General features: G+C 44.0%; 1 protein-coding gene across 1 annotated transcript in view; it reads left to right on the top strand.

The window, feature by feature from the left end:
- CPS1 (carbamoyl-phosphate synthase 1) overlaps positions 1–22340 on the top strand; it is a 137241-nt gene that overhangs the window by 95741 nt on the left and 19160 nt on the right. The window contains exons 26-32 of the mRNA XM_050916118.1: positions 7854–8048; positions 8841–8908; positions 11282–11357; positions 16381–16458; positions 17494–17601; positions 18489–18578; positions 20963–21133. Coding sequence (XP_050772075.1) covers positions 7854–8048; positions 8841–8908; positions 11282–11357; positions 16381–16458; positions 17494–17601; positions 18489–18578; positions 20963–21133 — 786 coding nt within the window. The remainder of the gene's footprint in view (positions 1–7853; positions 8049–8840; positions 8909–11281; positions 11358–16380; positions 16459–17493; positions 17602–18488; positions 18579–20962; positions 21134–22340) is intronic.

The raw sequence follows: 22340 nt of genomic DNA, 5'->3' as shown, positions 1-22340 counted from the left end.
TGCAAAATAAATAGTAAGTGATTTTGCAAAGTTGGCATACGGTGCAATGTTTACAAGCAGTTTAATTTGTTGCACAATTTATTGCCCAAATTTTTCTGCTCTTGCAGTTCTGAGTCTTAGCTCCCAAGTCTGCAAGCACTTGGGCACATGCTTAACTTGAAGCACGTGGAATGACTCACGTGCTTAAAGGTAAAGTGAACTGAAGTGCTTGCAGGGTCAGACCTTACAGTGTAGTGGTTACATGCTGGATGATTTCCAAAGGGTGGGGCTGGCGGGTGGCAGGCAGTCAGGCAGTGATGAAGGAGATGGGGAATGCAAATGACAGTCACGTGTGCAGTGAGAGTCGGGCAAATAATATAGTGCAGGGGTTCCAAACCTGGGAGTCACAGGCATGTCTCGGGAGGTTGCAACCACCCTGCCCTTCCCATATTACTAAATAGAGGGGAGGGAGTCCATTTTGCAGTGGGGTCATGTCTAGATGGGGGAGGGATTTGGTGGGATGGAGAAGATCTGGAAAAGGGGAGTCAGTCTCAGTCCCAGTATGGACTTAACCCGGTATGGAAAAGCTTGAGATCCACGGGTACAGTGTTTATATTCCACAGATGTGGACTTCATGGTTGAAATTTTCAAATGAGCCCAGGGGAATTATGCACTGAAGCCTTGTTGAAATTTGGTGGGGGTTGGTTGCCTAACTCCCTTAAGCAACTTTGTGAACCCCAGCCTATGCGATGGCTGTGGTTTATTTTGACATTTTCCTGACTCTCTTTTCAATATGTAACGAGCTGATCTCATCTGTTGTTTTGCAAATGGAAGCAGGTTTCTAAGGATATTATCGTAGCTTGGGCATTTTCTGATGGTACCGCATTAAAAGCAAGAAAAAAGCCAATCAGACTGATAATCCTGTTTACTTGTTCTTGGAAGCCATTCTTGAAAATGCAATCTGTGTCCATCTTCAGAATGGCTTTTCCTGGCAAGGACGGATCCATTTACCTTCTCACTCCTTTCTACTTCCTATAACGTGTTGGTAAAAACACAGACAGTAGTTGAAAAGCATAGATTGTGGACAGACTGTTGCAAATTGTGATTCTGCTTGTCAGACTGCCAGCCCAGTTCTGCTCACTGGACAAGTTTGCATGTGGTTCATCTAAATGAGCATCTAAACTCTCAGTTGCTTAACCAAAACTGAAGCTCTGAACCTTGAGTGTGGGGAAAATTAGTCAGAGAAATAACGCTGATGAAATACAGCACATATTAACGGCGGATCAAAGAGAAGGTAGAGATGGGTGATGAGGGAGAAAATGCTCATTTAAACACAAATAGCTTTAGTAATTAGCAACTAAGGTAAGAAAATTCACATGAAGAGAATAATGGATTTATACTGAAGTCTGGACGTTCGGTGGCACCTGCTGGTGTTGAAGTTGTAGTTTGAACCGAAGCATGAGGTGGAGCTGGGTGTATTGTGTAAAACTCAAACCGCTTCACTGCTCTGACTTCATTATTCGGTTGTTACCATATTTCCTTGTTGTCACTCTCGTCCTAATGAAGTGACTGTAATTAAGTGAAAGAGGGATTCATGGATTCTGGGAAGTGGTGAGAGACAGTTAAAATGGGGTAGATAAAGGATTTACTTATTAGAATTATTTCTTTCATGATGCTGAAGTGTCCAGCTGGGTAACCCTCATTTGCTCTGTATAATTGTCTCTACAGATTTTAAATTGCTTGCTGGTCTAGAGTCTACTGTACAGACTTTAGATTGTGTTCCTTGCAATATCAACCCAGGCTGTTTGATGTTTGCTAGGGAGATGTTAAAACCATTCGGGATAATAGGCAAATATCGGATTATGTTATTGAACATATCCTAATAATGATGAAGATTGAGCCTTGGCTCTTCTCTAGTGCTTTTGCTCAGTAGACCTCAACTGTATTCACAAAGGAGGACAGAGTCCTTATGCCCATTTTACAGATGGGGAAACTGAGGCCCAGAGTGGTGAAGTGCCTTTCCCATCGTCTACCAACAGGGCAGTGACATATAGTGGAATAGAACCCAGGTCTCCTGTAATGCATAGTTTAACATATACCATTTGCTACATTATATTATTTAAAAAAGCAATGGGCCAAATGCTCGCAAATGCCCATTAAAGTCAATGCCTGAGGAAAGATTAAATAAAAATGAGGAAGCAATTTTGCAACACTAAACCTAACTGGTCCTGCAAATACTCACCCTTGTACTTAACTTAAAGTACAGGAATGGTCCCATCGTCTTCTGTCAGGATCCTGGGCAAAAGTAGGCAGGACTAGTGGCAGAAGCTTGGGAGCCAAGACCTGTAGCCAGGGGTCAGAGCCAGTATCAGCGTCAAGAATCAAGCTGAGGGGCCAGGCAGAGTTGGAGTCAGGAGTCAAGCCAAGGGTCAGAGCTGGAGACAGAGTCAGGGATCTGGCTGAGGGTCAATACCAGTTATCAGGGGCCATGCTGGGGTTTTAGGGGTTGATCAGGAGTCAGAATGCAAGTCAGTACTGGGAGCTTGGAAACAGAGAAGCAGGGCAGTTGTAGCTGATAGCTAGAGATCTGCATTGTCGCCTGGGCACTTTTTGGTATGCCCCATGGTCTTCTATTGGATCAAGGAGCCAGATCACTCAGTCAGTCAAGGACCACTCAGTCTTATCACTAGAGGGAAAGCTTCCCGTGGCATGCAACCTCTGTGGATTGTGGGTTGTATGGAAAGGCCAAGTTACAGTGCTTCCAGGCAGTAATGTGGGGATGTTAGTTGCCTGGTAGTTCTACAGGCCTGGATTTAAGTCCTGCCAATCCTTATAGTCTTTGGAGACAACTCTGAACTCTGCCACACACAGTTTTCTGGACCTTTGAGCACAGTGAGAGATTTCAGGGGGACAATTCATGGCCCCAGTGCAAGAAAACACATCCCATGGACTTCACTTACATGTGTTGTCCTGAATAGGGATGGTTTCATGAATCTGGACCCATGCGCTCTGAGTGAAGCCCATGCCAATGTGTTTGTCAGACTGAGGCTTGATCCCAAGTGCTAGTATGCCTGCTCGGGTAGGTAGTCCCACTGACTTCAATGGCACCTCAGGATTCAGTCTATTCTTTCTGTTAAACTAAAGAAAGGGATGAGAGAGGGAGAGCACTGTAGGACTAAGGGAGTGTCTACAGTGCAGCCACAGGGCAGGGAAGCTCTGGCATTGTGCGCTTCAGTGTGTCCCAGCCATGCGCGTTCCAGCTGGGCTCGTTCAATCTCTGGAGTCTGTGCTACCACGGCTTTGCTGCTCCAGTCCCCAAGCAAGCTTGATTAAAGCTAGCTCAGATATGTCTCCATGACCAGCAGTCACACCCCATGACTGGCGTGGAGACATGCCCTAACAGTTACCATTTGGAGTACTGTAATTTACCATGAATGTATGGGATTTTCTATTGAAAATTTAGATAGCAGACAAAGATTTAAAAAAAATATTCCTGCCCCCAGATTTATTGGGTTCTCGTTTCGAGCAGAGCTTCTATCTCTTTTTAATACCTGGCTGTTTAAGGGTCTCTTCCTTTCCTTTTTCAGTTTATTATTCCATATTTTAGATTATTCCAAAGCAATTCATAAAACTAAACGAGGCTCTTTGGTACAGTTTTAATGGTCTACATTTGTTTTCAGGCTCTGTGAAAAAGAGAACCCAACTCTGTTACTAATGGCATTAAAAACAAGGGAGAAATGAAAAGAGAGATTTTATTATAAACAGGATAAAATTTTCATGAAATTATGGAATGAGCACGTACCTTTACAATATGTTCTATCCAAGTTGTTAGTTGGTTCACTTTAGAATTAAAATCTCACTGATGGTAAATTGGTATGTAACAAAGCCCATTGTCTTTCACTCATGTTGGTCTGCAGTACAGTGTTATCCTTAGCTGGCTAGTGCAATATTCTTTTAGTGGCCATAGCTTTTGTAACATATAACAGTATTCGCAGTGACTTATCACTGAGGGTTAACCCCCAGCTCATGCTTCTTATGGGGGTGGAACTCCTATGACCTCTGCTATCTGCTTGGACAGCCCATCTTCTCCACTGCCCTTGAAGTCCAAGATAGCATCCTGTATATGCAGTATTGCATTGTTCTGTTTTTATAGATGAGATGTTTATGCCAGTCCACTAGCCACAAAAGGAGATATGCTGAGTGAGGGCATATCTACATGAGCACTTTCGCGAGGCAAGCTGTGGTGTAAGTCTACTGTGCTCCAGCATACCGCGCGCTAAGTGTGTGTATGGACCCCACTGATGCCCACTATGTCAATGCGCACCAGGAAACTTTGAATGCGCATCAGCAGAGTCCCTACAGATGCCGAGTACCTGGCATGCTGAAGTGCTGTAGATTTATAGCCCAGCTTGCTGCAGAGTAAGTGCTGGTGTAGGCATGCCCTGAGGCTGTTGTACAGAGAAACAGAAAAGAAACAAAAAAGAGAATGTTTGATGCAAGGCTGGATGTTAAACCAAATTTAGGATTAATGAATGTGTGTTTTGATCATGCATTGTAAGCATGGTTTGGCTGGGCGATGAACAGGGGAAATATTGATCCAGTGTCATAGTATGATGATAAGGGACTGCTGTGAAGCTGGAAGTGCTTTCTTTTGATTGAGACTATAACCAAGGGCCTTATCACTGCTGGACATTACAGACCCCATGGGACTTTTCATAAGCATGGGGGCGATGAGCTCCAGTGGCTTGGCGAAACCTCAGGTTAGATAATTACAGCCTTTCAACCTACCTTTCCCTTGAGCTGGGTTTCGCGCCGTCTTAAATTTGTGTGTGTCGGTTTCAAAAGCCTTTGATCCCAGAAGTGGCTGCGTGTCAGCTATGGATGACGTGATCTCTATACATAGTTTGCATATTTCTCCGCGTGGATTGTAAAAAGCTCTCATGCCCTTTGAGTTGAAAGGTACTGGGAAAAGGTGCTATATAATGAATCTATATTAGGGGAGGAAATAACCACATTGCAATTAAGCAGATATAAGCAGGGTTTGTATTATTAAAATTCCACTAACATTTTATTACCAATTTGTTTTCAGAGTCCCGTCCACATTTGGCATACAAGGCATCCATCCTCTTTTCCTTTAAATCCCTCATTAAAACATAGTTCTTCGGAAAAGCCCGTCAATGCTCAGTCATGTCAGTAAAAATGCACTTGCCAATTAAAACAGATTTGATACTCTCAGAGCCAGAGCCAATCTCCGGATCATCCTGTGCATTGTGTGTTTGATTTGTTCTCTCTGTCTGATAGAGGGGGTTCAAATATTGCAAAAGAGCGTTTGCAAATGCGTACTTGATTCTAAAGACTTGTGAATTCAGCCATATTTTGGCTGTGAGTCTCCTTAATGTTGAGCTGCTTTACAAAACTCTGGCAGTGTAAACAGCTTGAAATTAGGCCTAAATGTATTTAACTATCCTTCACTATTACATGATGTAAATATAATTTGCACCTACACATTTTTACATGCAATTTCAGGCCCATTATTATTGTGAATATTTTCACAACATTTTTTGTTCCCAGTTTTTAGTATAATGTCTGTTCTATGTACAGAAACCCACATCTGCATGTGAAAAGGGATATTTATATGCAAATAAGCATATTCATTATTCATTATTTGTCATTTATTATTCTCCTGTTTAAAAAGTTCAGGTCACCCGATGAGGAAACAAAAAAATACCAGGGGGATTTCCTGTTGTAACCAACAGTGAATAGCGAAGAGTCAAAGTAGAGAGTTTGCAAATGCCCACTAGTCTGAAATGTTCATGTGTTGAGTACTTGTGAATATTGAATGCATTAGCAGAAATCAGGATTCACTCACTAATGATTTGTGAATGAGGAAAAAAAGGCTAAATTTATCCAAGTAATTTAACCAATTTGATTGATTCTACTGGCTAGTTAGATAGACTGTATTATCATGTGTGTTGTCAAGCACTGAGCATGCTGCTAGTACTTACGAGAGGCTAGATCTGTGCATCTCAACCCTCAGCTAGTGGCCACTTGTGGCCCAATCCTCACCCAGCTGCAGCCCAATCCGCACACAGCTGCAGCCCATGTGACATCCTCAGGGCCATAACTAGGGCAGAGTGGGAGGGGCACCTGTCTCAGATGCAGAGTTGGTGGGTTTGGGGGTGCAAAAATTGGGTGGTGCATGATTGAGCCCAGCAGCATCAGCCCCCGCAGCAGGATCAGGCCCAGCAGATTGGCAGGAGGCCAGGGTGCTCAGTACCCTCCCACTCTGCAAGATCACGGATCCTGTGACCCTGACTTGAGCAGGCTCCCTGGCACTAGGACCGCAGCAGCAGGCAGGCTGAGGTAGCAGAACTGCGGGTGCGAGGGGAAACAGGGAGTTAGGGCTGTGGGGGGCCTGGGGTTCAGGGGGCTAGGGCCTTGAATACTGCATGAAGTTCTGGACTGCCCATCTCAAAAAAGATATAGAAGTGGAAAAAATAGAAAGAAAGGCAACAAAAGTCATGAGGGGTATGAAACAGCTTTCATATGGGGAGAGGTTAAATAGACTGGGACTGTTCAGCTTAGAAAAGAGACAACTAAGGGGGGATATGATAGAGCTCTATAAAATCATGAACGGTGTGGAGGAAAGTGAATAAGGAAGTGGTAATTACTCCGTCACATAACACAAGAACCCAGGGTCACCCAATGGAATTAATAGGCAGCAGGTTTAAAACAAACAAAAGGAAGTATTTCTTCACACAACTTACAACCTGTGGAACTCTGCCAGGGAATGTCATGGAGGCCAAATGTATAACCGGGTTCAAAGAAGAATTAGATAAGTTCATGGAGAATAGGTCCATCAGTGGCTATTAGCCGTGATGCTCAGGGACACAACCCCATGCTCTGGGTGTCCCTAAGCCTCTGACTGCCAGAAGCTGGGACTGGATGACAGGGGATGTATCCAGGGCTGGCGTCAGCGTTTTTGCCGCCCCAAGCAGCAAAAAAAAAAGTCGTATTCGCGATAGGCGGCAGCTCTACTGCCGCTTCTTCTGCAGCGGCAGTTTGGCGGCAGGTCCTTCGCTCCGAGAGGGTGTGATGGCCCCACCGCTGAGTTGCCGCCGAACAACCACATGTGCTGCCCTTCTCTTCATTGGCCACCCCACGCACCTGCTTGCTATGCTGGTGCCTGGAGCCGGCCCTGGATGTATCACCTGATAATTGCCCTGTTCAGTTCATTCCCTCTGAAGCTTCTGGCTCTGGCCGTTGTCGGAAGACAGGATACTGGGTACTTGGACCTTTAGTCTGACCTATTATGGCAGTTCTTATGTTCTTATTCTATAAACTGTGCCAGGTATAGGGGTGATGCAGTTTACTTCTTCCCCAGAGCAGGGAGGAAGCTCAGAGTAGACTGTGACTCTGTGCTTGTCTTCATGAGGAAAAATGACATGTTCTTCTCTCCTGTTAGCTAAGACATGGTAACTAACATGAGGTTAAATCCTAGGGAAGTTAAGGCAGTTTGTAGTTTTACAATGAGTGAGCAGGTTGAGTAAACCCCTCAGCTCCCCCGTAATCTTTGCCTTGACCTGCTAACACATATGAAAGCTACAAACTGCCTTGTCTTCACTGGGATTTGAATTCATGCTAGTGACCACCTGTTGGTGAACACGAGGTAAGAACATGCCTTTTTTCTTAGGGAAGAGGCATTCCGAATCATAGTCTGCTTACTGAGGTGCTCCTGGATCCCAGATATGCACAGCCCCTTGCGCAGGGCAGATTGTAAAGTAGCCTCTTAATGGACCTTGCATATCAACAGCAGGTAACAAATGGTTAAATGGCTTTATCTCTGACCACCCTTTCCCTCTCTCCGCCCTCAGGAATGTGCTGGCTGCATTATCTCTGTTGGAGGGCAAATCCCCAATAACCTGGCAGTGCCATTGTACAAGAACGGAGTTAAAATCATGGGCACTAACCCTATGCAGATTGACCGAGCAGAAGACCGCTCCGTATTCTCAGCTGTTCTGGATGAGCTGAATGTGGCTCAGGCACCCTGGAAGGCAGTTAGCACTTTGGTATGTTGGGACGGGGAGCGTGCAAGGGATGGGTTTTTTAGGACATTTTCCTCGATTGGCATAGCTTACAGGTTCCTTTTGAGTGCTTTAGTGGGCATTGCATCTGGGTTCAGTAAGCACCCTACAACCAACATTTGTGAACTGCTTCATTCCTACTTTCTGCTGTGCTGTTGGATGAATTCTTATATTGCAGCCCTGATCTGGCCAAGTAGTGACCCATGGAGAATGAGAGGATGTTGTTGGAGATGAAGGGGGAAGGTGACTTTATACCACCTTTGTATGTCCCTGATCCTGAGGCCAGGGTCAACTCCCTGGCATAAATTAAAGCAACCACAGGGCTACTCTGACTTACCCTGAGCTGTCTATGCACCCGAAAAATATTGTTAAAGCAACTGAGAATTGCCAGGGAATAAGGACTTCTCAACAATGCCCCTTTTCCCTGAACAAACTTTCTTCACTGAGAGCTGGAGGGGTGACACAGCAGATGCTACGGCAGCGCCAAAGCATTTAAAGATTGCTGCATTTCTGGAGCAACATGAAGAATCCAAAGCAGAGCAGAGGATCCAGCCCTGTAGTTTATCTGGATGGCTTCTTCACAGCCTACTGTGGGATACAATCAGATTTTCTCACAATGGTGTATTTGAGTTAGATTGAGAAGATCTGGAGAAGCAAAACCAAAGAACACCAATTCAATGCAAGCTGTAGACTCATATCTGAGGTTTTACTATTTGCCATTGCAGGTATTTTTTTAAAATATTCACAGTATGTTTTTTTTCCCCTCCAACCCTTTAGAAAGATGCTGTTGAATTTGCAAACTCCGTGGGCTACCCATGTTTGCTGAGACCTTCTTACGTTTTGAGGTAAAGCTTGTCTGACAGTGCAAATCAAGTTGCATGTGCTATCCGCAAATCCCCTTTGAGAAAGGTGACAGGTAGGCTAGTATTCCAGGAGACAGACAGAAACCACTGTGCTGAGTGCAAACATCACAGAGCTTTCAGGCTTAACAAGCAGAGCACCTGCCAGGATGACAAAAGGATCCAAAAAACACTAAACCCCTAGGGCATGGATCAGAGGCAGGACACATCTGTTTGCTTTAATACTTTTCTTTATGCCTTGGGGCCAAAAGCACAAGTCATCTGTGATATTCCATCTGATATTCCTGGAGATCCTTTGGTGCATTCTGTGGAGTGTACCCTTATGGTGGAGAAGGAAGTGGTTTGGCATCTGGAAAAGGGTTAGGGAACATGTATCCTGCCAGAAATGACAGCCTATCCTTGTATACTATCAGCACCTCTGGGATGCAGCTTCTTGCTTGCAAAAGTTCATTTGTGCATGGTCGTGCTTTATGTCCCTATATTTTGGCATCTGCTTGTCTCTAAATAGATATTTTACAACACCAAGCGTTTCCAACAGCTAAACTTTGAAACAAGTTGCATCAGCACACATAGAAGTTCTGAGTGATCACTCTTTGGAGGTGAATGCTGCAAGGAGCTTCTTCACTCCTGAGTGGATAGGAAAAGAGAAGTAATTTGCTGGGCACAATTTGCAAGTCTGAATGGAATGGGAGATGGGTTTCTTTTCATAATAAAAAGAGATAAATATCAAGATGAAGGGGCACAATATTCACTTTGAATGGAACAAAAAATCTTTTTATTAACAAAAATGAGATTTCATGTAGACTATATCTTTTTAGAAGTGTCCTTTAGAATTTAATACAGGATGATCTTTGTATAGAATTTACACCATCCTATCTATTGCTGGGATAGTAAATGCTGTAGAATGGTTAAATCCTACAGAAAGGATGTCATTCTCTGCTAAATTCTCTGAGTTTCTGAGTAAATTCTATATATCCTATTGGTTTCATCCCTATTAAATTCAGTAGAACTTTTCCATTAGGATAGTTGCAGTACGTGCAGTACACACACACCACTCATATAAGTGTAGAGCAACGGTAGAACAGATAGGCATGGAGGAATTCAATATAGAAAAGATCTACTGGCACATATTGTTGCTCTCTTGATTGTATTCCTCAGCTGCTCAATTAAATACAAACAAGAGTCTTAAGATTTGCCAATTAACTTGGAAAACAAAATATTTAACCTTTAGTTTACTTCAGTATTTGCCTTATACACAGTGGGCCAGATCCTCAGCTGGTTTACATCAGAATAACTCCATTGAAATCTGTGAATCTACCCCAGTTACAGAGCTGAGGATCTAACCCAGTAAGAATAGGAGAAAACAAGACAATACTGCAGATACTGAGGTCATTTTATCTATTTATCTTAGGCAAAATTGACAGACTTTTAAGAGCCAGTATTGCAACTCAAATGATAAGGATTTTTTGATGAAATAGCCTTAAAACACCTCTTCTCCAAACTTCCTTGAGAATTATACACTAAAATGAAGGGGAGACTGAGAATTACTGAGCGTGCAACATAGAAAACTCCCAAGCATAACAACTTTACAATTCTTTAAAGTTTAAACAATTGTTTGAAAGAGAGGTGAATAATTTCTCCTTTCTTCCAGTCCCCCCTTCCCTGTATTGTACTATGGATGGTGGGATTTCAAAGAAAAAGTTTTTCAGATAAGGTATTCATGCCCTGATAAGCATTTGGGGAAAGCCATAACGAAACAATTCTCAGCAAAGCACAGCACATTTTTGATGCACTCCTGCTGTCATAAACATCACCAGCCTATGCAGTTCGGGCTCCATGTGACATTGTGGCAGGCAGTCGGTTTAGAAGTATCCCTTTTGATAGTGAACGCATAGCTAACATGCACACACAGAAAAAGATCAGAAGTTAATGGTGAGCTGAGGTGAGAGAGGCTTGGTCCTGAGTGGGAAGCAGTTGCTGAATAGGTATCTCCTAGTACATAAAAAGAGTTTTGCTAACCCTTTAAAACGTTGTATCAGAAAGGGGATCTTTGGGGAGGGTTATGCTATACAACCACACTTCTTTTTTGATTCTTCACTCAAGCACTGTTTTTCCTCCAGTGTTTTCTTGAGGTCACTCAGCTTGTTGGGTAAGTACAATAGAGATTTGCTTTGGAGACCAACTCTTCCTTTCCTCCAGCCAAAAGGGGAGCAAGTGGTTTGAATCAGGGCTATGCTTGGATAGTCTGTAAGAGTCAAGTATTCTGAGAGCGAACACTCTGATATCTAGTTTGCTTGGCTGCTTTGAACTACAAAGGAAGCTGACCTGTTCCATTTTATTTGATCTCTTTTCTCTCAGCGGGTCTGCAATGAACGTGGTGTTCACAGAAGAGGAGATGAAGAAGTTCTTAGCAGAAGCCACCAGAGTCTCCCAGGTAACAGCCTTTGCCCTATCTGTGCCTTTACATCTCTTTTCATTCATTATGCTCATTTCACTTGTACTTCCTTCTTCCCTGTCTCTTCCCATGCAGCCTCTTCCCAGCTGTTTCCTTCCTCCTTTGCGAATGAGGCAATTTAAACATAGTTGATGGCACTTGCCCCTTCGCTCCCTTCCCTAAGGGGCAGATTCTGATCATCTGTCGACTGAATAGTAACTTACTCTGCCAGTAGCCTCACTGATGCCCGTGAGGCCATTCATGGAATACGGTACTACTCCATGTATATAGGGATCTGGCCCTTATGGAGGTTGGGCACCAAGGTCAAGTGCAAATAGCCATTTATGGTTGGTGCATAAGGAGCCATTATTTAGAGGCTTGCCTTTGTTACCTATGCTAAGCATAATATATTGGGGCTAGTACCCATCCAAGGTAGTTATTAGTGAGAGGTGGCTGCAATTTTGATCTTATCTTTTTCTTTTTGATATCTAAATCCTGTCACTTGGCATCTGTCCACAACTTGGATTTTAAACTGACATCTCATCTACTATTGATTTTTTTTAATTCCGTTCCTTTAAATGCATAAAACTTTGTAAAGTTTCATGGTGACATTTAACGTCTTCCCATCTCATGTTGTGTATTCTTTTCTTGTGGCACAAGGCAAGTGCTGCTCTCTGCTTAATATATTTATCCTTTGGGATCATCGATCCATAGGGCTTACAATGCAGAAGATGAAAGCTGTTTTTTTTCCTTTTAAATGCTTTCAAAAGTTAGTTTGGGGTAATTGTTTTTTTAATACAGGGAAGAGTTTGATCTCATGTTGGTGAAATTTAGAGGGAGCAGAAAAGTGAAATGAGAGTTATTTCCAAGAGCAGCATACAGCAGGATCTAGCAAACAAAATCCAAGAAATCTGCTTGCTTTGCTCAATTATTTGTTCTGCTGAGTTTCAGCGTGCCTGACACAATCAGTGTTAATATACAATAGATATTTGGGAGGTTGAGTAAGGAGAAGGATAGGAACATTAAACACCTGTGAAATATCCAAAGTTCATCACTGTATGGTAGTCCTATTAACAGTCTCTAGGTTTGGTCCTGACTCTTTTCCTGTGTTACTGTGAGTTATTTCCTCTTTCATGTGTGGCTTCTGATCTAAGCAAACCTGCCATGCAATAAACACTTACATCACAAATAACTGGGGGCAAAAAAAGCTGGCAGTAACTCTTCAGTAACGCAGGATTCTGGTACAGATAAAGCTCATTACGTTTTGACAAAGTTAGATATTTTTAAGAGTGATGGAGTTAGGCCTCCAGCAAGGTGAGATGAGACAAGTGATAAGACAGTGCTGGTGATAATACCTTTAAAGAAGAAGAGAAGTCAATACAATAATACATAATAAGAAGAATACCTAGTACATTTTCATCTGTAGGTCTCAAATCACCTTACAAAGCAGGGTGAATATGACTAGCTCCTTTAGAGAAATGAGAAAGTAAGCACCAGCTATTCTGAAGAGCTAAGGGCCAGCACCCACAGCTGGAGACAGATTTTCAACATACTAAGCACCTTTGAGAATAGAGCCCAAGGCCCAACTTTTTAAAGGTATTCAGACATTTGGAGGGCCGAGCTTTGTAACCCCTAACTTGTTTAGGAGCCAAAATCTCATTTTCAAAAGAGAAGATTTAGGCAATTAGGAGCCAAAATTTCATTGTCGATCAAAGGAGCTATGATACTTTGCACCCGCTGAGGCTCTGCTCCTTAGTACACAGAGATTCCTTTGGGAGCTGGGGCTGAAGAATCTTGGCAGTGCTTATTGTATTATATCCATGGGGACAAAGGTGGGGGTTCTCATGCAGTCCCCTGTGGTTGTGATTGAGAGGTGTCACTACACAAATGGTACAGTGACACTTGCTGTAGTCACTGCTAATTGGGCTACTGTGATGTATCTCCAGTGTTTGAGCCTTATGGCCCTCATCCTGCAAAGACTTGGGCTAGCCCTATGCTGGAAACTTTGAATGGAATAACAACATCCCTGAGGGCCTTATTTCATTCAGGGATATAGTATCAGCTGCATCTGCACTAAAAGGGTTTGTTGGTATAGCTAGACCAGCAAAGCTTTTCTAGCATAGACAAGGACACACATGATTGACTTTACACACTGGGAGTTGTCCTGTTACCACACACTATCCAACAAAACCTTTCCAAGCAGGTATGTGGCCAACCAGCATCACAGCTTGGTCTGATGTTTATCCACATCATTTTCCATGTGGTTTTTACTTTTTGCATCAGTTCTTCCACTGAAGAGCCTCATCGGGCACTTAGTATATCAATAAAGTTCTACGAGTAAACTTTCATCCTCCTCAGAAGCAGTGAGAGGAACTGGAATAAAGTAGGTCCTGTGCACACTTAGAAGTGTTGATGAAAAATTACATCAAGACCAAAAGCCACACGATACAATCTTCTAAATTTATGAAGCACTGTAGCTGGTGGCATTGTCCTTTCCTGGGAATTTACTCTCGCTCCAATAAATATAAGGGATTGTATTTTGTAGCGTTTGGACCTGCTATATTTTTTTCCTCAGAGGAGCCTTTTGAGCATCCACAGGCTCTCATTTATTGCATTTTATTCTCTAATAAATAACAGGCAGTTAATAGTGGGTGGGACAAGGAAAATGTTGAGACGTAAAGGTGGCCCAAATGATGCTGCATCAGGAGCTGGAAAGAGCCAGGCTTTGGGAGAAACAGGGGAGGTGCCTTTATCAATCAAAGCCAACAGTACGATTTACGTGTTAAAGGTGATCCCATGTTAGTGTGTACAGCGCAGGTGTGGGGTGCTCTTCCTTTGCTATTCTGCAGTTTGCTCTGTTCTGTTACCATGCCCCTGTCCTGTTTATATGCAAAGCCACTGGGCTGGGCTGTGACCTTGATGTGGATTATTATTATTTACACTTCACTTTACAATAACACCAGAGGCTCTCATTGGCATTGAGGCTCCATTAGGAGACATGGGGTACAGACAGCTAGAAAGACTTCTGTTAATCTATTTTTAGGTGTGTATCTAAACCCCTCCCAGCCTCAGAGGGGTGTTTATCCTCTGAACACCCCTGGGAGGTAAAGCTGTGCTATTATCCCCATTTCACAGATGGCAAATTAAGTGGCTTGCCCAAGGTCACACAGGAAGTCTGTAGCAGAGCAGGGACTTGAAGCCACTCCTCACAAGACCGAGGCTAGTATCCTAACCATTGGACTGTCCCCCCTCTCTGTCCTGCAGGCTCCCTGCCCCAAACTGCTGATGGAAAACTAAGGGTGGGAAAACAAAAAGAGGAAATAGGAGCTGGGGAACGAGGGTATCACTGATAGCAACACATAGTTATGCAGACTAGCTGCATGCATCACTTGATGGTTCTGTATGATTTTATTTTCAATTATTCTATTAGGGGAGTGGTGGAATCCTCAGAGGTTTTTAAGGTCAGGCTTGACAAAGCCCTAGCTGGGATGATTTAGTTGGGAATTGATCCTGCTTTGAGCAGGGGGTTGGACTAGATGACCTCCTGAGGTCCCTTCCAACCCTGATATTCTATGATTCTAATCTATAAGATATGGTTAAACACAGAACTAGAATAGTTATCAGTATTTCCCACTGCCTGTGTACCAAGCCATGAACAGTGGGCAATTTGCTGTAATCATCACAGTAAAATTCAGCTGGACAGATTGGATTATGGACTGATCCAGGGAGGGGATGATACGTGTAGCAGGTGGCATGGAAGAAAGTTGTGGAGATGCTTATGGAAGAAATGGGCGATCCAGTGTGGGAGGAGTGGATCTGTGGAACTGAACCAGTTGGATGAAGGAGGGAAAGAGCTGTGAAAGGCCTTAAAAGAAAGGACAAGACACTTGAATTCAATTCATTAGAGAAGGGGGAGCCAGTGAAGGGATGCAGGGAGGGGAATGACATGGTGACGTGACAGGCAGGGGAGATAATCTTTTTTTGAATGGACATGAGAGGGGCAATGTGTGGGTATTGAGGAGCCCTGGGAGAAGCTACAGTGGCCAAGAGTAGAGGTGGTGGCAGCCTAGACGATAGTGTTGCTGCGTGGACTGTGAGGAAAAGCGAGATCTTGGCAATGTTATGATGCAAGAAGCAGCTTGGATGTGTGGGTAAGAGAAAGGGCAGAGTCAAAGATGACACCTATGTTCCTGTGTCAGAGTGAGATGGAGGGTGGTGGCGTCAGCAGCGGGACCCGGGCTTTGTGCATGTGAGGAGACAGGGAGACAGAGATAGGGAGGCGGTGAAAGGGAGTGAGCTGTCTCATATGGAGCAGGTATGCAGGAAGCCAGGAAGAAGAAGAAAGTGACTGATACGGGCGAGGGGATGTGGTGAGAGCCATGGATGAGTAATGGTGGCCTGTTTAGTGGCAGATCATCAGTGCGGAAACCTAGAAGTTAGGCAGTGCAGTGGATTCAGCCATGGGATGGGAATTAATTGAAATATGTAACTTAACTGAGTGAGCAAACAATCAGTAGTGCAAAGTCCTCAGTTGTGCAGATACCCAGTTATGCTATGGACCAGTAACCCAAACCAGGATGGGGTTATGACATTCTCAGAAAAGGAACATTAATCTTGTAGTTAAGACACAGGTTTGGGTGTCAGGAGCCTGGGGGTGAAATCCTGGGTGCACTGGATGGGAGTGTTGCCAACAACTTCATTGGGTCAGGATTCCATCTCTGGGCTGTATTTCTCTTTCTGCCACAAACTTCCACTTTCACTGTGATGAGTCATGCAGGGCCCAATCCTGCTAAGGGCTCTGCACCTCTTGTGCAGCACTTATCAAGAGACATTCAGCCTGTGCAAGGCTGGCTTCTTCATCAACCTGGGCCTCAGTTTGTTCGCCTCTGAAATGGGGATATTAATACTTCCCTCATGGTGTGGGGCACCCAAGATGTTTCCAGTGGCCAAAGGCAGATCACTCCCTCAGGACCAAAAATGCTTCCACATAAAACTTTTATTTTCTGTCTTGTCCTGGTGACAGGAGCACCCAGTTGTACTCACAAAATTCATCGAGGGAGCCCGAGAGGTGGAAATGGACGCCGTCGCCAAGGCTGGAAAAGTAAGAATTTTGTTTTTTTCCTTATATTTAATTTCTCCTATTTTTTGTTTTATTTTATTCTGTTTTTACGCTGGGGTGTGCAAAGTGTGAGGCACCTGGGTTTGATTAACGCCTTGGTAGAAGATGTGTTTTTTGTGCAGTGGTGCATAGAGATGCTTTGTAACTGAGCTGAATAGGGATGAACTGAAAACAAAACTGCTTTTTCATGGCTATCCAGTCTCCTGAGATTTTCTTGCTTTTCTGCCTCACGAAGATGGCTACCATTTGTCTGCAGTTTTTGTTTTAAGATTTGCTGTTCTTCCTTTTCTCTGTGCCTTTAGTCTTCCTTGTACAGTGAAAGAGTGTGTGAATATATCCAGCATTAGATGACACACATTTCCTATTCAAGGCCTTTGCTTTTCTCTACAGGCTTGTTTAGCATTTCCCTTGGTCTGGCACTCGGTATTCAAACGCGACAGTGCTTCTCACAAGGCCTGATCCAGTGTCTGCTGGAGTCAATAAACAAACTTCTTTTGGGCTTTAAATTGGGACCTAAACAGGAACATAGGATTTACTGAGACAAATCAGACCATTGGTCCATTAAGTCCATTATCCTCCCTCCAGCAATGATGAATACATGCTGCTTCAGAAGGAAGTGAAACAAATCCACAACATAGCCACCCCTGTGTAGAAATGATGCACATGGAGAGGGGTAGGAGGGAATTGCCTCCTCCGGACCACACAGACAACTAGATGATATCCTGAAGCAGGAGATTTGCTTTTCATTAACATTGCTGAAGCTTGCAGTGCTACAGCACAGAAGTTAGTAATGGCCATATTTTCATCCACTAGTCCTTTTTGATGTCCTGCATCAGTAATCGCTCCTGCTAAATTTGCTTTAAGTGCCTGGAAAATTCCATTTTTGTTTTGTTTCCTCATCTCTTTTAATCTCTCCCTATGGGCTTGTTCAGGACTCTTCTTTGTATTGGACCTGGAGGTGAGTATGTAGCTGGGCATGTTAGGCTGGATGATCAATGACTCTTTTCCTTTGCACAGGTTGTCTCACATGCTATCTCTGAGCATGTGGAGGATGCGGGAGTTCACTCTGGAGATGCCACCCTGATGTTGCCCACACAGACTATTAGCCAAGGAGCCTTGGAGAAAGTGAGTGTTTCACTAACATTGAACAGGCAGTTCAGAAAGTAAAGATCCAGAATCACATTTCCTCTTCCTTAGAAGATACTTATGGGTTCAGGAATATTTAAGCAAGTAATGGTATTTAAATTACAAAAATTTCCAGAAACTTGCTCCTCACAATGGTCCATAATATGGAGCTGAGGTATATAAACCCCTCTACTAAACTTGTGGGACATTGTGTATTAGGCTAGGACATGAGACGGTGGCTCCTTTACCAGTTTATTCCAGTGTACTATTGGTACTGATACTGTTGATTTCTGGTGACACAAGTATATTGCTAAATGGCTTTTGGGAAAACCTCAGGCAAAGCACTTGTTTCAAACTTTAAAATACACACTTAGCTGAAACCCAGTATAACATGGGCAGTTATCTTCAGTTGATAAGAAATGTGAACCACTCCCTCCTAAGCTGTAGGGTGTAACATTCACAGAGTCACCATCCAAGATGTAGAGCAGGGGTCAGCAACCTATGGCACGTGTGCTAAAGACGGCACGAGAGCCGATTTTTAATGGCATGCTGCTGCCTGCCATTAAAATATATTACCGGCACGCGAAACCTTAAATTAGAGTGAATAAATGAAGACTCGGCACACCACTTCTGAAAGATTGCCAACCCCTGATGTAGAGATTAAATGTGAGAGACTCCATTTTCATTCCCATCACCTGAAGTGGACATTCTGGCTCTGGATTCCTCAGGCAAATAGGACAGAAATAATCTCCAAAAGATGTTACTGGTTGTGAGGATGATGGAAAAGAGGATATGGTTTAGCAATGAGATAACTCAAAGGGTTAGGAAAGCCACATTTGAGCTGATCTGTTTGTAATAAATAACATTACGCTGCCTATTTTTTGTAGGTGAAAATTATCACCAAAAAGATTGCACGTGCCTTTTCCATCTCTGGCCCATTCAACGTTCAGTTCCTGGTCAGAGGAAACGATGTCTTGGTAAGAACTCCCACCGCTGGTTAGGAGGAGAATATTGAAAGTGGTTTCAGTTTGCGTCCCACCAGTGCTCCCTTTCTCTGTGCTCGCCCCAAAGCAGAGGGGCTAAGCCAATTGCAGCAGCATGCTGTAGTGCATGTGGTGGAGCTGTGCACGTAATACCTGCCTCGTTTGATGGCGTATGGATCTCTGTGCCATTGATATGTCACTCACTGCTTTGTAAAGCACTCCGTGGTGTAGAGTGAGAAAAGAGCTTGTGACAGGGTTGGGACTCACCACCGTGGCACCTCCCGCTGGTGACTCTGGGAATTAGCTCAGTCCAGTGGCACGCCCCCTCCTGGTGGTGTCCCGTGTATCGTCTCGCCCTCGGTTGGAATGTAGACTCGCATTGCTCCCAGTTTGCTGTGTCCTCTTCGAGCCACTGCCCTCCAGCAGTGCCCCTTAGTCCATCCTCACCCCCTTCCGGGGGTGTGTGTGTGTCAATCATATGTCTCTCTGCACCCCAGCCAATGTGGGCAACTGCACCCCCAAAGTCACACCCCTCTTGGCTGGGGGTTGGTGCAGCCCTAGATGGTCACTCCCATCGGCTGGGTGTAAGACAAGGGGGAAGGGGGGACCCTCTAGTGGCAGCCATCCTGCCCTCCTTCTCTCCCTACATCTGTCCATGTCCCTAGGCTTTTCCCCTTCAGCCTCTCCCACCACCTAGGTCCTTCCCCTCAGGGCCTGCAGTCTGGCAGACACTGGGCTGGAGTTCCCTTCTGCTCCCCTGGGCCTGCCCAGCACTGCGCTGTCCCAGCTGCTAGTCTGCCAGCTCTGGAGACAGACCTTCCCCTATCAAAGACCTGGGACAGACTGCCTGCTCCCTCCTTGAGCAGCCTTTTTATAGGGCTGAGCCTGGCCCTGATTGGCTGCCTCCAATCTGGTCCCTGATTGGCTCCCAAAAGTCCCTTTTCTTTTTGGCTGTCTGTCTGCGCAGGCCCACTGCTCTGCTGCAGCTTAAATTCTCAGGGAATGGGGCAACCGCCCCGCTACAGAGCTCCAGGCCTTTAGAAGTGGGCGGACTTGTGCCTGGCCACCTCCTGGGTTTTTCAATGAGATTACAGAGCTCCATCTGCCTTCACTGTGTTGCAATTTGTGGGTGAAGCTGTGAAATTGCTGTCTGTCAGCAAATGTTAGTGTGAGACTGTGCTCAAATCCTACCCAAAAGGATCATTTCCAAATGTGATTTATAGGAATCTGACTCATGCCTCATCTTATAAACTGAGCGTAATCTTGACTTTATCCTTCACCCACTGATCTTTCGCTAGTCTGGATCTTTCTGGGCAGCATGCTAAAAAGCTAAAAGGACAATATGAGTGGATGTGAAAGGGACAAAACAAGTTTGTGGGCCACTAAAAGGTTATCTTTAAATAGTGTGGTATTACTAGCTATTAATAACAGATGTAGTGCAAATGTCTGACCTTTTGCAACCATCATTAATGGGTGCCTTGCTTGCTGTCACTAATGGGGAAAGTCAAGTGAGTTTGTGACTGGAAGGGCAACTGGGAGCTGTGGCATAGCATGGGAGATTTTACTAGATTAGAGTGTTGTTGGTCTGCACAAGATCTGGTTGAACTACTAGTTGGGGAATGGATCTTTCCAGCCCTGTCTGACCTTGTTCTCTTCCCTCTTCTCTTGTGATCTCCTTCTCTTTTCCACCCATCTTTTCTCTTCCTTTGTAGCCGCAGTTCATTCTTGCTGTCTCTCATGTACCCTGATTCCTCCTATACCCTCAAACCCCATGTGAGATTTTGTCATGTGCATGGCCCATCTTTGTTGTTAGCTTTTGTCACTAAACAAATTCCAGCTACGGGTCCAGATGTTCGTTTTCCCAGATGCTTACCCAAACGCACCTTCACTCACAAAAGAAGGACCGTGTGACCATAGAAAGAGCAAAATAGGCTTTAGTGTTTGTTACTAGCTAATGGTGGTTCCTCCCTTCCCCCGGCTCTAGTCTGGGCACTGATGTATTTGAAACCAAGGCTACAGTGTGGAGAACACAAGGCAAATTTTCAAAGGCGACTGGGGATTGTGGGTGCCTCCGTTCTTGGGTGTCCAACTGGATAGTGCTGAGTACCCGCCCTCTGAAAATCAGACTCCTTTAAGACATATCAAGTGTGCTCCCAATACTCAGAATCTTTGACCACAATTCCCATGACCGCCTGTGCTTCTTTGATGGGAATCTAGAGAGATTTCTCACCAGCTACTGTGAATGCTACCCCAGCAACACTGGAGACTAGCTTCCAGACACCTCCACCTTACACTTTGAATTAGTATTCCAAGGAGGGGCTTTATTTCTTTGCTTAACAAATCTGTGGCACTGAAGTATCTACTCTTTACCTCCTCAGGTGATAGAGTGCAACCTGCGGGCTTCACGCTCCTTCCCCTTTGTGTCCAAGACTATTGGCGTGGACTTCATTGATGTGGCCACAAAGGTGATGATTGGAGAAAAGATCGATGAGTCATCCCTGCCTACACTGGAACGGCCCATTATCCCTTCTGAATATGTTGGGATTAAGGTATGGCTTTATAAAACAATGGGATGAAGGAAGCAGCAGAGAAATTCCACTGGTGGGGGCTGGGAGGGGGCTCCTGTTAATAGGAGTGATGTTATGATCCCATCCCTTCGCTACCTTTAAATTAATAGGAAACAATCCTGCCTGGGAAAGGAGATGGAAATGCAATAGATCTTTTCAATCTTTTATTACAACAATGGTGGTGGGTGGGAATTATACAGTATGAGAAGAATCAAAGAAAATGTTATTCATTGACACAATGGTCTCATAGACATTTGCGAGGTTTGACTGTCATGAGCCATCTTTCAAATTAGCTTCAATCTGGGCTCTGAATGTGCATATCCAAAATTGTATAGCCCAAGTTTAAACCTCTTGCTAGTGCTGTCTGAGGAGTGTGCACAGATCTACGTTCTCAGTGTCTCAAAATTGTATGCCCAAGGATTTAGGAATGGAATTTTGTCTGTTTAAAATAAAAGGCAGGGGGCGTCTCCATTTGAAAATATGACTAATACACTATGGGTGAAATCCTGGCCCCATTGAAGTCAATGGCAAAACTCTCCTTGACTTAAATGGGGCCAAGATTTCACCGTACTTAAGTCTACGCCTGTACACATACCTAAATGATAGGTACTCTAGACATTTTCAGCACACATCAAGAAATAAAATTCTAGTATAATGTGGAAGAGGAGTGCAGACAATCTGCTGGATGTATAAGTAGAAATGTGTCTAAATAGAATATTTTTCAAAGTTCAGAATTTTCAGAACTGTTATCAAGACTTTACATTTTTTGAGCGCATATCTTGTATGTACTTAGATATACAGGGAGTGAATGAAACTTCCTTCTACTAATCTAATGTCCAAAACAAACTGCGCTATCCTACTAGGATATAACGGAGGTCGATGGCTGACTTAGATTAGCCAAGTAGTCACCAAATTGCCATACCATGAAGAAGCTTCACATTTTGTTTTATATCTGTGGTCAAGTTTTCTGAAATTAATGGTTTGGGGTTTTACTAGTTTATCCCATGGATCCTGCAGTGTTGTTAATGAAACTATCCAGGGTTACATCTCTTTCAGGAGCTCTCCGAGATTTGGTCCTGGGAAGCTCTTGCATTGCTGATGTGCTGTGCTTGTTTGGTACTGTTAAATTTAAAGACTTGTTAATAGATTAAAACATTTTGAACTTTGAAAAATATTCTATAAAGACACA

The sequence above is a fragment of the Gopherus flavomarginatus genome, chromosome 10 (genome assembly GCF_025201925.1).
Source record: "Gopherus flavomarginatus isolate rGopFla2 chromosome 10, rGopFla2.mat.asm, whole genome shotgun sequence".
Lineage (NCBI taxonomy): Eukaryota > Metazoa > Chordata > Testudines > Testudinidae > Gopherus > Gopherus flavomarginatus.
Note: the sequence above shows the minus strand (reverse complement) of the source record. Positions and strands in the feature narration are given on the sequence as shown.